We start from the raw sequence: 18,495 nt of genomic DNA on the forward strand, positions 1-18,495 counted from the left end.
TTCATTTTATTTATTTTGCCAATTTCTTTTTGCAAAAAGATGACCAGGACTCAAACCCTTAATATGTTTAAAACATACAATATCAATTATTGAATTGTGAAGAACACAGACACAATTAGCAATGTAATAATGTGGAAATTAACAAATTGTAATTATACATTATATCTAAAACACACACACAAAGCCTCAGCAAAACTTCCTGCTAGGGGCAAAATAAATAGATGGTATACTTTTCCCTTTTTACTCCCAGGTGCCGTATTTACCTCATTTTCATTTAAAAACTTGTGGAGATAATACTTGTCTTGGTCTTGCTGTGAGTGGAGTACTCGGAACTTCAGAGTTTTTTATCTAACGAGACGTCGGTGATAGGAGAGGGGAAAAGATGGTGGGGGCCGGGGCAAGTCGGTCAATTTAATTCCTGACGATCTGAAAGAGGTCAGGATCATTTCATATAGCCCTGGCTGAGCAGATCATTACCAGTCACAAATCTGTTGGTTACATGGCAAGGATTTATAGCTAAGTAAATAGGGAATCGTCATAAGTTCTGAAAATGGCGTATTGGCCCTGCGATAATGGCCAAAGGACGATTTAATAGAGTTCGGCATTTATTCGTTATCTGTATGCCGACAGAGACTGAATTGGCACTATCACTCGTTTTTTTTTTAAATAATGTGGTAGGCTACCATTGCACATTTTTCCTCAGCATGCAAGACACGCACAAATGTTGGTGCGACACACACACACACACACACACACACACACACACACACACACACACACACACACACACACACACAGACAGACACAGAGACATCACACACAAAGCAGCAAATGCACACACATTTTCACACACGAACACTATACGGAATAGTTTCGATTTCAGTCACAGCAGAAGGCTTGGCCACAAGAGATTGTGCTGGTTTGAGCCGGCATGGACCAGATTTTACAGGCTACAAAGGAAGCAGATTACCACTTGTATCGAATTCCGTATTGGATAAAAAAAATCTTTTGTTTGAAAAAAAATTGCTGATTATCATAACAGAAAAATTGCAGCAGTGCAATTTTGAATACTGGCTGGCATCACAAAAACACAAGGAAAGGCGCTCATGCAGGAGTAATTATAACATTTACAATATTCTGTATTTACTGTTCTATATCTCTTGAGCGACGCGAGCATCGTTGGCTGTACTAAAGAATGGAATGCCAAAGAAAAATAAAGCTAAACAGGAAGGAACAAGAAACGCAGCTCAACATGCTCCTCGAATAGTTTTAACAAATCCTCTGCGAGCACTTGCAATCAGTCAGGCAGCACAAATGAGCTAGAACAAGTTTTGTTTGGTACCCATTGACTGATAGCTGAGCTGGGGTGAGGGATCGCAAGATCTGCTGGGTTTTTTTCAAGCCCCAAATAAGCACATCCACAGTGTAGTTTTAAACTTTGGCCTCTTCAATAATGCATTCTTAGTGGGGAGTTGTTGCTCGAGTTAGAGAAGACACTTTCCACTCTTAAGTGCGTCTTGTTAGTGCCGACATTTTCAAGGGAAAGAGCTGTTTAGAAAAACATGCAGTTATACTTGTTTATCTTCGACATTAGAGATATCGACAATATTTTTATATTTGCAATAACATTTTTTTTTTTAGGTGGAAAAAACTTAAACGATAACTATTTTTGAGATGCTTCTAAAATTACAGAGGGGGGAGTGCTGTGACAAATGCAAGCTTGTAATGTGTGAAGTACTTGGTATTTTAGTTTGCGTTTTTTATAGCATAGATTCCTCCTGGATTTATTACCATACCACACATTTTTTTGAGTGTGTTTGCCAGTGGTGTAATATAAATTGAGGAGAAAAAATGTATGCAGTACAGTATTGTCTTTTGGTGTTTAGGATTTCAGTATAATAGGTGCAGATGTTGAAGGTTGGTTCTTTGATTTATTCTGGCCAGAAGAGCTGGTAAAAGCAGCTGATGTTTCATTTTCTCCTCATTGTCAGTTATTTTTAACCTTCAAGTTAGCAATAAAGCTTGTAGTTCAAGATCTAAAAACTCTCACCTTTTTATATGATACACAATTATTCCAGGCTCACAACATTTTAAAATAAACCGGACAAGTAACAGTGGCCCTGAGCCTCCCTTTAGATCTGCTAATCTTTAATGTTGGCCAAGAAATGTGGATTTAAAAAAAGAAAAATCGCCTCCTATAAGGCTTACAAATCAAAACATTTGTCCTTCTCCTTTTTTTCTATCAAACCGTGTTACATTCCCACAATAACCCCCAGCCTTCTCTTCACTTCTCTACAGCCCTCACTTAAGAACAGGCCAGGGAAGCAACCTTTTTAATTGTGATTAGGCATAATTAATGCCAAATGGGATTATTTCCCCTCCCTCAAATGTCTGATTCATTATCAGTGATGCAAGGGTTTCCAGGACAGGGAATAGGAATAGCATTTCTTATTTACTTCACTTTAAATTTGCTATGCTCTTTCATCAAAAATGTATAGCTATGCTAAGATTCATTTTTCATGATCTGTAGCTTTCCCAATAATACGCTGCACTGTATGTACAGTGGTAGCCTCACGTTTCTTTCCATACATAATCTAAACAGCATGAACCTTTACTTAGATGCATAAGCTACATGAAATATTGACAGCATATCAGCATTGATAAACAGCAGTGCAAATGGAGTGGCTCAGCATTTCTCCAACTCTGTTCCAAAGGGCACATCATTCTTTTTATCCCTTTCCAGAGAATTCAGCGAAATTAGAGATATAGTTTAAAATGTTGAGGAAAAATATTTAGTAACTGTGCAGACTATACTGATTTTTTTTTCCTTTTCTCTTGCTAGATCGACTTCTGTGATGTGACGTCCTTGATAATGTTAGTTGATATTGCAAGTCGAGCGATCCGTTCCATCTCTTTGTTTAATGTGACAGCACCAGGACTTGATCTTTGTTTGTTCAAAAAAGTCAGCCCGAGCAGCGTGTTTAGCTTCGTTTAATGTGTTTGTCTTGTGACTTTCCAAATGCTAAACATGCAAACAGATAAATCGTCAGGTTAATTCTGTACCCAGCCACATGACTGATCTTCTTTCTGTCATGTTTCTGCTTTTTTATCGCTCCTTCACTCTCTCCATCTTTCTCTCTTTTCCCTTTTGCTCTCATGATGCAGTTGATAAAGTTACGTGAAGAGGTAAGTGCTTCTCTGCTCGCACAGTTTAAATTCTGCGTTCCCACTGAAATTTCAACTTGCCCTGCTTTCTCCTGTAGAAAATTAAAATCTGCTCATTTTGATTTTTTTTTTTTTTTTTTTTTTTTTGCATGTCTGATTGAACAGCTTACAAGCCAAGCCAAAGATAATGAATTCACCAAAGGCCAGTTTCTCCAGTTACCTGAAATATCATAAAGATAAGATATTATTTCTGATATGCCTTTTTGAAGACAAATATTGAATGAGGCAGGGCTTAGAGTAACTTCAGTTATTGGGCCCAACACAGATCAACTTCTTTGTTTCAAGAGGGATTTGCTGCTTGTAAGATTCACTCTCCCTTAATGTTCTCGAATGGAGCCACATTAATTGCTCTCTGCCTTTTGTAATAAGTTGGACTGATGTTATTATCAGTGATATGAATATGTTTTTAAGACTATACATAATAATGGACTGTAGGGTAGTTCACCTCTGGTCACCACTGCATTAACATCACCACCATTGCTTTTTTTTAGTGAACTCAAACCGTGCCATTTTATTTCTATGTATTTCATTGTTCATATTCTATAATGTGCATTGTAAGGTACCATGCACAGAATGCAATGGAATGAAATTGCTCAAGTCATTAATTATCAACTCAAGTGTTATTGTTGGTGAAAACATGTGAAACGGTCAGTTTCACATGTACAGTTACTGTACATTGCTGGCTCGTAGATATGTTAATATATGAACATGCAACACCTAAAAAAAATGGTTTGGCAGATCAAGTTAGCGACGATACACAGCCAGCAGAAACAAGAATCGTAGTTAGCTTGTTACTTAGCAGATTAGCTTACCAAATACTATCGTAGGGTTTTTTGAATTAATTATGAGCAAGTAAGAAGCTAAACTAATGTGTCCTTATCATTTTCAATTGATATAACCTTTCATAAAAATGTTTTGTATTCAGTTCCATTAGCAGTTTTTTCCCTTTTTGAGGTGGTAAACAAAAAGCACTGATCTTGGAATAAAATTGTGGTTCCTTGAACTTTTGTCGTTGCAGGAATCTACATTAGCTGTAACTATAGTACAGATGCGCTAATTGAGCTGCTCCATTCATAATTAAATACAAATGAACTTTAAATTGAATTCATCTTTCAGTTAACAAACTATTTGATGCAAATATAATATTGGACTGCCGTGATACCCCGTCCATTTATTGTGTTTATTTTAAGACTGAAACTTTGACTCCAAATATCCTTTGGATAAGCAATGCAGCAAGCATGATAATTCAAGTCAGAATAGGTGGTTTATTTAGTTAGATAGTGGTATTTCAAAAGCATGTAAACTGTAACATAGTGTATATGCAGCCTTTTAGATTGTACTAATATTAGCTCAAATACCATTATACTGTAATGTATATTTTATACATATATCTATTTTAATAACACTGTGATGCTAAGGAAATATCAAATATACAATCATAATGTTTATAATTAACACCCAGTAGTTGTAACATATTTTAATTGATACTGATGAGGATCATATTTTAGAGAAGGTGTATTTCCTTCCAATTGTGGCAAATTTAGTATTTTGCTGTTTTTGGAGTTTACATTATGTTGCTTGTCCTTTTGAAGCATGACTTGCAGGTGTAGTTACAGTATGTTGTTAAATGGGCCTTTGACTGAGACTATGTTCAAAAGGGCCTTTGCTGAAGCACAGTAATTCGAATCCTATCAAAGGCTCACCATTCACACCTATCCATAATTTAGAGCGCAAACTTGGCCCAGATGCCATGTTATCACCATGCCATGTTTCTTTTATTTAGTTGTACTTTTGTTTCCCCTTCTTCTTCCCACCTTTTTGGTGCATTTCCTCCTAGCCTGAGGGTCAGAAGACATCTTAAGTTACCTCACCTGTCTACCCCTTTAGGAATGGCCCAATCTGTGTATTCAGGCTTGATTCTGCACCCTCTTCGCCATTGCACTTCTCCATTGCAGTCTTTTACCCTTCTGCTCTTCCTGCATTTGAATCAAAGGCGTGCACAGCTTATACACACTTAAGCCTTGCTTTTAAAAAACTATACTTTTTTTTCTTCAGCTGAAAAACATGTTTAAATATTTAGCACCCATATTCACAGCTGTTTGACACTTGTAATTCCTCGTCTTACAAGTCCCAAACAAACGGCACAGAAGATCACACAGTCAGTCTGAATCACAGCTGTCATCATTATTCACTTTGACTCTCCCCCACCCTTATTGAAATAATAAGGAAATCATCTGAACTTTGGAAAATGGTGATAGTAACTGCCTGTGTTTGATATTGAAAAAAGGCAGGAGAGCGAAAGAAGAGGGGAGATATTTCTTTTGAGCTACAGCTGCATTGTTCTGGGGCTCCCTGTTAATAACTTACAACTGAGGAGTGTTTCTTGACGCAAAAAAGCACAACAAAAAAACACCATTTTCGTGGTTCCTAAGAAGATCTTTGTTCAAAATGTAGGTGTCAGATGAAAAGGCATACATGCATAGGCAGAAATGGTGGTGGTGGTGGGGTGCACCAGTGCAGAGATGCTATTAGATATTTATCATATATTGTATTTAAATCCTTTGCTAGAAGTCTCCATGAGACCGTCAGATATGATTGTGATGAAACCCTCAGATTGTCTTAAGTTGATTTACGGCAGATCTGAATTGTAAGACAGTATTCAAGCTTGAATAGGTGTTAGCGTACGTGTGCCCTATTCTGAGGATTTCATGATGGTTATGTCAGAACCTCGGGGGTCAAGCCTTGATATGTGACTTTGTAGCACAGTAGGGGCTGGTAGCCGCTTTGCATTTCCTTCGACAGAAATGCTGACAAGGAATGTCTTGGATTTTTCTTGCTACTGTAAGTGCAGAATAAAACCATAGTCGTGTGTGGTTGTGTGATATTTGTATATGGGAACCAAACCGCTTTTCTGTAGAGTAAGAGTCACCTCATTTTAGATGAAGTTTCTAGACATAACCTCTATATCAGCCTCATCTGTGACTACGTAATGTAGGATGTTTAGCTTTCATTTTACATGTTCCTTGTCATTATTTTCCATGGTAGCGTCCTGTGTCCATGGCTGGATTGTTTCATTATTAGGGCCATCACAGTGAGCCATTACTGGATTCTTAGTGGCTGAACTCTCACCCTTTCCTTCAGTTTCTCTCACCGTCAAACTCGGGGCGCATTATTCTAATGATCACACACACATATACACCGCCACTGCCACCACTACCCCCCCCAGCACACCCTCCCACCTCGCACACCTACCCACCCACACTCACCCTCCCCTCCCCTCCCCTCCCCCCGGCCCTAAAAGAAGACAGAGCGAGGGAGAGCAGAGAGAGAGTGAGAGAGAAATCCAGGAGGAGAAAGCTTTGAAGTGGCTTTCCATCGCAGTGAGTCTGCCGGCCGTCTCCCCGAGACGTGTCACCTTTGCCGAGAGGGAATAGGAAAATCACGTTTCGAATGGTAATGATAACATACTAATCACTTGAGCTCTTTGAAGAACCCAGGGAGTGCGCTACTCTGTCAGTATCCCTGGCTGCCTCATGCTCCCAGGCACACACAGGCACTGCAGCCATGGTCTAGCTGTATAAGCTTAAGCATTGCATGTCAATACGTCCCCTCTGATCCATAGGGGCTCATTATAGCCCAAGCTTGGTATCCATTTTCTCCCACGAGCACACTGCCACCATCTCTGCTGATGCCACTACCACTACCACTTCCACAACCATGTAACCCCTCCCCGAAACCCTCACTACCACACCTTTCACCTAAAAACACACCTTGCATCCTGTCCTAGTCCCGGTCTCCTCATCGCTTTCCTCCTACCAGCAGCCCATTTTACCACACATCCACCTGCCCCATCCCCTATCCCTCCATCCTCCCCCTGCCCTCCCTTTAACTATTGAAAAGTATGTCTGCAATTTTAAATGACATCTGTCAGCGGCGCGAAGAAAAAGGAAGCAAGGAAAAGAAGAGTGTTCAGAGGGAGTTTTCTCCTCCCTGCTCTTTTCCCATCCCTCTTATTGTCAAACTTTGAAAAGTGTGTCGTTGACTTATTGTTTCTTCCCTCCACGTTTTTTTTCATTTCCTCTGAGTGATTAGCTGGTACACATTTTGACAGCCTAACCAAAACTAGAGATTTCACTTCTCCCCCTGTCCCTTCCGTTCATGTGATGGGCTTACACCCTTGTCAGAGAGGCGGATGTCATTCGTTGGGTTGTTTTTGAGTGTCAAATATGTTACATCTGATCAGTTTCTTAACACAGCATATTAGAAAGGCCATCAAAACCAACAACATTCGAGTAAACATTTAAGCCCTGCATGTTTATGCTGTTTATGATCCCCTCTTCTGAATTCAGTTTGGATTTAATGAAAGCTGGGTCGATACATTGGACAGTATGGGGCTGTATATGTTGTTTAAAGCTATGCGTGTAATGTATGTTTGTTAGGTGATTGAAACTTTGCACTGAACAACCATAGATTAACAATAGACTTGAAAGTTACACTTTGCCTCTGCCTAATAAAATAGATTGTATGATGGTGATTGACTACCTTTTTTTTTTTTTAAGGAAAAAACTTGAAGGTAGTCTTTTAAATACATCAAAATGTTTTGGTGGAAATTTGTAAAAAAGTTGAAAGTAGTCAGCAAAATAACCGTTTAGTCAATCTTTAAAATCCGCTTTAAGCAGCCTTGATGATGAAATAGAATAAGTGCATTGAATTAAACAACTTCAATATAATATCCAGGCATTATTTGAAACAAAGAATGATCAAACAGATGCTTTCATGATTAACCCCCTTATGATACAGTACACCAGAATCTTTTAATGAGAGATGTAGTTTATTAGATCTTGGGAAACATGTTAAAAACGTATATGGTCAGAAACAAAGAATCAATTTAATACTCACATTTATGAAACACCCTAAAACACTCAAGGTTTCCACATTACAATTACAGGTTGCGGGTAACTGTATCATCCTTTTTAAAAAAATAAAATAAAAAAAAATCTTAAATGACTGTCCAGAACATAGACACATGTTTGTGAAGTGGAGGGGAACCTCCATGGGTCTGGTAAATAATGATCTAATATTGTCATTTCTAGGCAGTTTAATGCAACCACAACCATAGCGCACTCACAGTTGGGAAGCCTCCTTTTGTACAATGAATTAAAAAATGTAATGTTGAAACTGTAGCTATACCCAGCTAGATATGTTCTGCTTCCAGTACTGTTTGACAACTTGACTAACTGTAGCTGTTAGTTGAGATAAGATTCAGGGCTCCCTAATGGTGGCAGCGGAAATAATTATGTTTAAACCAAATAGGAAAACATTTAAGACCCCAACTAATCACTCCTGAAAACTCTTTGTACAGGTAACATACATATTCCACTTAATTCTGCACAATAAAACACACATTACATTGAACAATACAAATGGTCAGGTATAGATCAACAGCATTGTCGTCAAAATGAGCTTTTGTGTAAATGTGTCATTGGTTCCTCCTTATTAATCTTTATCTGAATATAAGCAAACTAAACTGACTGATTCAAGGTGTTCAAAAAAAAAAAAAAAAAAAAAAAAAAAAAAGAATTTGCCTGTGCCCTTTTCCATCAAACTGCATGTTTATTAACATCATAAGTATATCTGTTAATACACGGTGCACTAATTGGAAACTTGAAGACAATGAAATATAAACATAATGGTAGACTCCTACGTTTGAGAGCCCCTAGATGGAACTCAAGGCCATGAGTAAACAGATCAGATCTCTTCTTGCCCTGCTTGTCAGACATGAATTGTATAGCTATAGAGAAGAAACCAAAACCACTGGGTCTCTCGGTATCTAAGGAACTGCTATCAATCGAAATGTGCACACACACTATTAAAGCCCTAGCTAACACCTTGATACACACAAACATCTACTTAAAAAAAAAAAAGATCAAATTGCTTATTTAATTATTTATGAAACACATATTTTCTTGATAGGCTCTCTTAGCTCCATGCTTTCAATGAGCAGCCTTGTCAATTGTTGATAGCTGTGAGTAAACTAAGGGGGGATGCAGTAACTCATACATCATGAATGACAAACATCATTATATAAGTGTGCAATGTAATAATCTATCCTAAACAAAACCAATACATTTATTTTCTACTTGTTTACCCACATTAGTGGACCAATACATGTCCACTAATTTGGATAAACAAGTAGAAAAGACATGTATTGGTTTTGTTTAGGATAGATTATTACATTTCACACCTACAGTATATAAGGATGTTCAATTTATTTACATTCATGACACTGATAGATTGTTATTATTATTCAAGAAATCTTACACTTTATAGGTTGCATTACTATCTACAATTGAGGGAGTAAATGTTGATTTAGTCTTATATTTGTCTTTCAGTTGGAAGCCCTCACCTGGACAGGATTGTTCTTTTAACTGGAAAGCTTTTAAATTAAATTGTTGTGTGTGCAGCAGAAAACTGTGCTGTGAAACAACACCAGGAGGCAACACACCTCAAAGTAGTTCTTGTTTTTTTTATGTCCAAGATGAGGCAGCAGCACCTCTTACACTGTCAGCCTCAACATGCATATGCTTGATATTCCATCAGCATATAACACATTGTCATCCATGAAGGTTATTGCCAACCTGGCTGTATTATGTTGTTGCTGTGGATGTGGTCTGTCTATTTAGGTGACAGTGTTGATGTGTTTCTTTGAAATGGGTCCCAGCACTCTCAATCCATTTTCTTTTTTTTGTTTTGTTTCTCTGGCTCTATTTTTTTCTTCTCTTATTTGTTGCAGAGAGCGCATCTGTTGGACAACACAGAGAAGCTGGAAAGGTCATCACGGAGACTGGAGGCCGGCTACCAGATAGCAGTAGAAACTGGTACGTATTCGGTTTTGGATTGGGTTGGGAAGGGGTGGTGTTGGGAGGGGTTTCAAGATAGTGGTGAGAATGAGTGAGCGACAGCAAATTGTCTTGCTCATATGCGAGGTGGGTGGATATGTGTGTGTTTGGGGGGGGTGGAGCGGATTCGGAGGGGGGGTCGAAAAAAACCTCTTTCCTTGACGCCTGATGACATTTTCGGGAGCACATCAAAGGCGAGCCAGGGAGGGAGAGAGATGTGTACAGGCAACAGATTGAGCGCCGCTTCTCCTTGCTCTGCTCCCGAAGAAAATTTGTGCATCGATACGGCTGTGTGTGTGTTGTGCATCTGTGTGTTTTTTTTTATTTTTTTTTTCCTACTCAAACAGACAGGGGGTCCATGAAAATAAACAACGTCAGCGGTTCCTCCTGAAGTTCTTAATTCAGGAGTGCAGAAGGAATAAAAAAAAAAAAGCATATCACTTTCTAAATAAACCACCCAAAAAAAACACAAACTCCTTTTTTTCCCTCATTATCAAGGATGGTTTTTATCTTAAAATAGGAAAAAAGCTCATTGGGATCTTAAATAGATTTAACCAGTTAGCATATTTTTTTTCTTCTTCCTGTCTTCCTTCCTGACAGTCACCACATTATTGAGGCACAGTGTATTCCTCAGAGATGTATCAAAGCTCATTCTTGAAGTATCAACCAGCTTTCTGTGGCTTCCGTTGTAGTTTTGAAAAAGTTTGTCAATTTACACTATAATCGCGGGGTGGCTGGCGTGTGCGACATCGACAGATTTAATAATTCAAGTCAAGGAAGGTTCACACGCAGACCACCAGCTTTTGATGTTCTCTGTAACTGGCATTCATAAATACAATCTGCATTCTCTGCTTAAAAAATGTTGATTCAAATGCCTCAGATGATCCTGCCGTTATTCGAGTTTCTTCACTGTGTCAAATTCTGCGACAGCCGACAGATTTTTAATTCTACCCAGTCGTGTCTTTCACTACAGTGGCTCGTTTTTTTGTGTTTTGCCCCCCGCTTGGTTGGTGTTAAAGAAGTGGGCCATGGCTTAACAGTGTTCAGTACCTCCTGGGCCCGGTGGTTTCTCCTGCCGTAGTCGGCCACATGCCCCTTGACCCTGTGTCACCGGTGGCCCTCTCATCCACTGTGTGTGCGGTTAGCTAAGAACAATGCTCGTTTATCCTGCCTTGGTCCCACACACTTGGCTTGGTCCACACCAGCTGGGGGTGTGTTTGTGGTTTGGGGAAGCTTCGCTCCACGTCTTTAATCCATGACCCCTTCCTTTACTCTGCTGTCGATACCAACCCTCCGCTCAGATGCACAACCTGAAATGACAATGTCTCCGGGTCAAACATGGAATACATCTGCACAAAGAACATTGATACACAGGGAATATGCATCTGTCCACCAGACTAATTACTATATATGCCAATCTCTCAAAATCAACACACACACATACTGGGCACAAACATCAGGTAGCCATATTTATCCATTGGTTTATAAGATTTGACAGGGTTTGCCATCTGATCCAAAAATTTTGTTTGGTCTTTAATTTAATGTTGTTCACCCATCTCAAGCTACATATTTACTCTTGTGGTTCCACAAAGGCAAATCACAACACTTGCCAGATGTCTTCATGAAATCCTGCACTATTTTAGATCATAGTACTGCCACAGTTCTTAGAGTATTGAGACACAGTACACTAAGGATTGGGACTTGTTATTTGGCAAACACTACACTGTTTCTTTTTACAGTCCAACACAAGCTCAATTTATTGTAGTTCCTTCTCTTTCACATCAACAAATACAAAATAATGAAATAAAAAGAATGCACATTATGAAAATGACATTGGCAATAGCTGAAGGAATAAGCTTTGAGTTTTGAAACACAGAGGTGTGGCATCCATTCTCTAATAATTAAAGCGTTAAGTGTTTTCCCCAACAGACGCACTCTAGTCATATTGTAAATACGTTTCTTGCCATAAACCTCAACTCTCCTCATACATCCAAGCTGTACTTTTCACGAAGAACAGTTTAGGATCGTTATTTTGCAGTAATTCAAAGTTGCATTCTCCAGCCACAATGACATAGTAGCCCTTAAGAACTGTCATTGACCAATGGTAGGAGTGGAACTAAAAGACATTTTATTTCAAAGAAATAGATCCTGAACAAAGAAATGGCGTAGAAACTCGGCTTTGTCCCCTTTTCTCTTCAGCGTCGACAATATATCTCTTAATGACCAGGAACAAAAAAGCCAGGATGCTTCTAGGTCACATTTAAGGGAAAAAAAGAAGACTCTTAGTTCTAAGAAAAGATACATCTTCAAACAGTACCATTTTACCAAGATTTCAGCATTTTTTTTCCTACCATTCTCAATGTCTCCAGTGTATTTAGCAAAAAACAAAGGCCTGCCAAAAGCAGTGAGAGCCCTCAGAGGGATATAGAGGAGACTCTTTGGACATGCAAAGCTATTTACCACACGCACCCTCAAGAACCAGGGTCCTCTGTTTGTCTCATAAATAAAGTATAGAACTTCATTAGTGAAGAGCACTGACTTAAAAGCCCAGGCATAGCAACAAGCAGACATGGGGGCTAGCCCAGTTAAAGAGGACCCTAAATAAAGAGGGAGGGCATGCAGTTAGCCAATTTACAGACATTTGAGTCAAGGGCATTTGAAATGCCCAAATGTGGAGGCTTGACTGATGTTAAATCAAAGCCATGCCAGATTTTAGTCCTTCCCTCCACAGTTGAAAAGATTTTGAATGATTTATGATTGCTTGTTTAGAAATAGATAGCATGTCAGATAAGACATCGTCATCTGCAAGTTGCAATGATTAGCTGTTCCACCTTTTTGATTATTATTCATTGAAGAGGAGAAAGTACATACTGTACTGATTGACAGTTCATACAAGACATTGCTAAAAAAAAATGCTCCATCAAACTCCTGCTGAATTTTCCAGTTATGGTGATATAAATCCACTGCTATGTGTACCGGCATCACTCTCATAATTGAATTGCTTCAAATGACATTTGCTTTGTTGTGTCATCATGCCTTTGTTATGGTGCTGTAAATGTGCAATCGTTTTAGGGCATGAATGGTAATTTTTTAAAGGTACACTTTAAACTTGAATTATGGGCTCATTGTACCAGCAATAGTTTTATGTGTGCTTGAAGCTTCTGTTCTTTGCTTGCATAGACATGACTAATGTTGATTTATTGCAATTCTACATTTTTAGATCTCATTTTTAACATGAAATGTAAAGGCTTTTACTTTTTTACAATTATGAATGAATGAATGCACCCCAGTGGCAACATTTAAAAATTTGAACGACTCAGTAAATCAACCAGCAAATGTGGAGTGAATTTACTTTGAAAATCCATCCCCTTTATACTTGTTCAGTTGACACAAATAACTTAGCAATGGCAGCAAAATGAGCTGCTGAAACAAAGACAGACACAGACAAAAGCGTTGCTACTCTGCATTTTAAAGGTGGCCACCAAGAGGCTGAGAACACTTCTTAGGCGAGTGTTCTCGGTGTTTAGGGGCCTGTAATCAATCCTGCCAAATGAAAACAGCTCATTAGGGATTGATTTCAGTCCCGTTTAGATAAGCAGAGAGGGCCAGAGCCCGGCCCCCAGGGGCCCCAGCCTAGCCCAAAGTTCACGCCATGCCAGGTAGAGAGCAGCACCGCAGGCTATCAACTTTATTAGGATGGAGATAAGCTGATTAGACCTTGTCAATCAAAGGTGCCAGTGACTCAATCATGATCCAGGGGTCTTTTCTTTCTGTCTCTCCCTTTTGCTCTCTCTTCCCACTCTCACAATCTCCCTCTCTTTTTTGTGATAAATCATTGAAGCGACCAACAAAGTGGCAGCCATCACTGGGCTAAGCTAAGCAGCCCTGCAGTTGTCACCAAGGCAGACGCGTGGGGACCCTGTGATGATGTGACGACTATATTAAAGAGTACATCAATTTGTTTTAGAGCAGTTTGATTTTCAACTGCAGTGGTATTAAAAGAGAGGGGGGAAAAAGAGGGGAGGGTGAACATGTCGGCGTCATCGAACATGACTCCAGTGGCAGAGCAAGGGGTGCTGGGACAGCAAGAAATAAATAGATAAATGACAGAGTGATGAGAAATAAATAAATATGTTTTTGTAAACATAAAAAAAAAAATCTTCATGGCTCCTTTTGAAGCGGAGTGTGGCTTTGAGTCTTGCTGAGAGTCCACGGGCGCTGGAGTGGCCCAGTAAAACAGCGCACGTTTGTCCCGACTCTCTATCTCTCCCCCTCCATCTTTGTCTGGTTCTCTGTTTCTCTCCCACTCGCTTTATTTCTCCCTGTTCCCTCTAAAGATCAGACTCGACGATTCTTTTGGTGCTGGGCCACCAAAGTGGTGCTCTCTTCTCAAATCCATAAGCAAACACTTAGCAAATGACATAATCGGTTACATTTATGAAGCGCAAGTGATATTTTAAGCAGAGGCTATATTAGCTCTTGACAAATTTGATATCATTATTTAATATTTATAATATTTGATTAATCCAGAAGAATATATATTTTATAGAATATGTAATTGTATTAATACAGTTTTTTTTTTATAAATTAAAATCCTTACATATTTCTTTCAGGAAAATATTTTTGCCATTACTCATTTATTTTTTTAAGCAAAGTGTTTCCCTATTTTTGTTTATTCCCATACTTACATACATACTTTTAAACCGATCTATTTAAGTTTACATTATTATTTTTTAAGTTTTGTGTGACCTGCTAATACACCACAATTTAATACTAAGGATTTTTTTTTTTACTCACTACATAAATGATTAGAATTCCATACGGTATATATGCAATGTAAATCTTTTTCTTCTTAACATGTAGCTGAATCTTTTCTCACTCCTAATTTAATTCTCTCTGTTCTACAATGTAGTTTTAATATTTGCTAAAGTGGATTTCCTTTAGGTATAGCCTAATAAATCACTTTTTTTGTTGGCTGTTTCAATCAGCATGTTATATTGTGTTAAAAAAGAATATGAAGTTATTTAATAATTGTTTGATTAATGAAGCCGAGATCTAGGACTTAAATATTTCACAGCTTGGGTTAGCAGTTGAGGGAAAAAAAAGAGGCCTTTTGCAAAATATGTTTTAAAGGGAAAGTATGTTTTTTTTTTTAAATAAAATTATTAAAAAAGCTCCCAAAATTTCACTTGAAACTACATTTCCTAAACATATATGCTTTAACGTATAACATCTTGCTCTCGGAAAATCTAGCCGCGGGTGAGCTGTTTATCGGTAAACCCCCGGTGGATGAAAGGCATAGCAATAATGATTTTTTCTCTCCTAATCGGACCTTGTCAGCAAGGCGTCTTATCGTGGAGAGGAAAATGACACCGATCCTATCGAAGAGCCTGGAGTCCGAGTCGGCGGCGTGTGTCCCCCCCAATCATGGCCGGCCGTGGCCCAGCCATATCTAGCGCCGCCACAAACGGCGAGCGCCGCTTTTTTCATGTGGACTTCAAAAACGTTGCGAGTCATTAAAATTGCACCCGCGTTCGGCAGCGGGGATCAGCCGCTCTGGAGCGAAAATGGGATGTGGGAAGAGGAGACTCGCTAAATGTGTTAATTCCATCCTCACATGTTTAAGGCTTAATTTTAATCTGTTTGAGGAGGGGGATTGGAAAGGGGGCGGGAGGGGCAACGAGAAAGCCTCGCACTGCAATAAATCGCTATTATCTTTGACACCCTAGGACTCAGCTGTTCCAGGGATTTAGGGGTCCACTGGCAACAGTGAATATTGTATGGCATGAAAACACTGTTTACGCTTGAACTGCGGTAGCTAAGGTGCAATCACCAGTTTCAGGCTGCACAGACAAAAGGCCTAACGCGCACAATGGCCAGCTAGCATACGTACCCTCAATGGAAGAGCTGAACCAACAGACTCGAGTGTGTTTGTGTGTGTGCGCCTGTTTCCCTGTGTGTGTGAGTGGGTACGTCTGTATTTCCCTGTGCATCGACAGGTGTTGTCGCAAACATCCAAATGTTAGCTTAAGTTAAGTGGCACTACAAAGATGGCAATAAGTGACATGTTTGTGTAAAATTAAAAGAATCTTACACCAAAGAGTGAATAATCCCCCAACTACTACAGCAACTACTTGCCTCCTTGTGTCATGCTGTTGGGTCTGCACAAAGTGTTAGCTAGCATTAATAAAATTAGGGGAAAATCTAATAATTAGACCTTTAGTCGGTTATTAGCTTCAACAAGGCTCTCAAAATAATGAGACTATTGGAAGTAATGAACTAACTAGAGAGCTCATTGGAGCTTTCAGGCTCAGTAGAACATGAGGCAACATTGCTAAGAAAAATTGTTGGTTTCCCATTTTGAAATGTACTTACACTGTCAAATAAAATCTAAACTTTGTGAGATTGATTTTTTTTAATTCAAGCAAGAATTTGGCACGGATTTAATCAAACATTGTAAAACAATACAGTATGTAAGATAGTTCTTAAATCCATAACTCTGCACATTTACATTATTCACTTAATTTTTATTGGTATGCAGTAAAAACTGTAATATTAACTCAAATATACTATTTACTAAAGTATTGAGTCAGCGACATTAGCATTGCAAGCATTGTTAACTGAACACATGCGACCCAACAAGCAGACCATGAAGGATGACCCAAACCAAGGTACATGCAGCATTTTTTGTGTCATCTCACTCCACTACACCACAGATGAATAGAGTAATAATATACTAAATAAAAAAAAAAACATTGCTGATTTCAACTTTCAATAATGTTAGGTAATACCCTTACAAATTAAGTAATTTCGAAGTAAATATGTCCATATTCTCGATCAAACCTCATCCAAATCATTTATTGATATAATCAAATCCTTATCTCCAGATACGAAACACCCTCCAATTGCTAGATAGTGGTATGCCACTATATCTTAAAAGACACCTCCGTCCCAACCTTAAATCAGATTTTCTTTTCTATTTATAGGTTACAATAACTAAAAAGATACCCCCTGCCTTCTTGCATGCAGAAGAAAAAAGTGTAGCGTTGACCTCTGGTTGACACGTAGAAAACTGAGTGAGGGAGGGGGAAAGCAGCAGAAAGCGCGACAGAGAGGAGAGAGCTAAGACAACAACTGTGAAGAGCCGCATAGGGTTAAAGAAAAACTGTTTCAGAAGGAAATGGGAGACAAAAGCGAGGACTTGGAGCCCCCATGGGCGCTTTAAAGAGCCGCTACATCTGAGGCGCTGAAATATTAAAAACGGATAGGGAGAACCAAAAAAAAGTAATAATTTAAATAAAGCAAAGGAGTGGCAGTGAAAGAATTGTGCCACCTTGTCACCCGAGGACGTATATCAGAAATATTAATTTGGTGATGCGAATGACGCACTGGATGAAAAGATGATTAATGTCAGTTAGAACCCTAAAAGGAATAAAAAAAACAACAACCGAGGAGACATTTATCAGAGTAAGTGTGGATAGGCTGCTGTATAGGAACAAGAGATAGAGATGTTGGGAAGTAGATGACCATATATTTACATAAAATGATTTTATATGTTTCATTTGTTTACAATAACAAAATCCCCTGGCTTTTATTTGACCAGCAACCTTCCTTACATGTGTTCTCATTTACAATGTAGTAAAGTGAAAAAACATCTTTATTTACAAAGAAGCAAGCTGCTACAAAGCACTTGAGTGATGACAACTGAGTCAAACTACCATTAACCGTGCATCTTCACAGTGAGTCTTCTGTCAGGCTGGCAGACTTAAATGACCATATTTTTTATGCAGATTCTACAGAGTTTTAAGCAAGAAAATTGTTAAGGGGAATATAGTGCTATTACTGCTTTTCAGCATTTTCATTTTTCTTTGCTTGTGTTTATGTAAAATGGTAATTTAACAACTAACAATTGTAGCTACGTATACCTGTGATGGCATCTGTAGTAATACCTTTTTCTCTGTACATATGTTTTAAATAGATCCTATCACTACAACGGTGTTTATTGCATTTAATTAATTACTGACAACATAATTATCATAGATTGTTTTTCGGAACTAATATGTAATTCATCTGACTGTCAGCCAATATAAACTTTTTCAACTTTAAGGAATGCCTACCTAATACTGACCCTAATAGCACAAGAATGAACTCAAACATTAAATCATTTGGGGAAAAAAATAAAAAATCTTAATCACATTCACAGTGCAGTTGAAATTGTTTCAAATGTAGCAGTAGTAAGCAGACAGTCTAAAGTTACTAATAGTAGCTTGCTACCTAGCTGACTGCTGATGCTATTTTAATGCAAGTAGTCTGCCATCATTCACTAAATAAGTTAGTTTGCAAAGTTTATTTTTTACTGTAACAGTAAAAT

At 38.6% G+C, this 18,495-nt stretch overlaps 1 protein-coding gene across 2 annotated transcripts in view; it reads left to right on the plus strand.

Moving 5' to 3' along the window:
- Nucleotides 1-18,495, plus strand: part of vti1a (vesicle transport through interaction with t-SNAREs 1A) — a 120,742-nt gene that overhangs the window by 27,420 nt on the left and 74,827 nt on the right. For both annotated transcript variants that reach the window (XM_028567908.1, XM_028567909.1), the window contains exon 5: nt 10,019-10,103. In XM_028567908.1, coding sequence (XP_028423709.1) covers nt 10,019-10,103 — 85 coding nt within the window. The remainder of the gene's footprint in view (nt 1-10,018; nt 10,104-18,495) is intronic.

The sequence above is a fragment of the Perca flavescens genome, chromosome 21 (genome assembly GCF_004354835.1).
Source record: "Perca flavescens isolate YP-PL-M2 chromosome 21, PFLA_1.0, whole genome shotgun sequence".
Taxonomy (NCBI): Eukaryota; Metazoa; Chordata; class Actinopteri; order Perciformes; family Percidae; genus Perca; species Perca flavescens.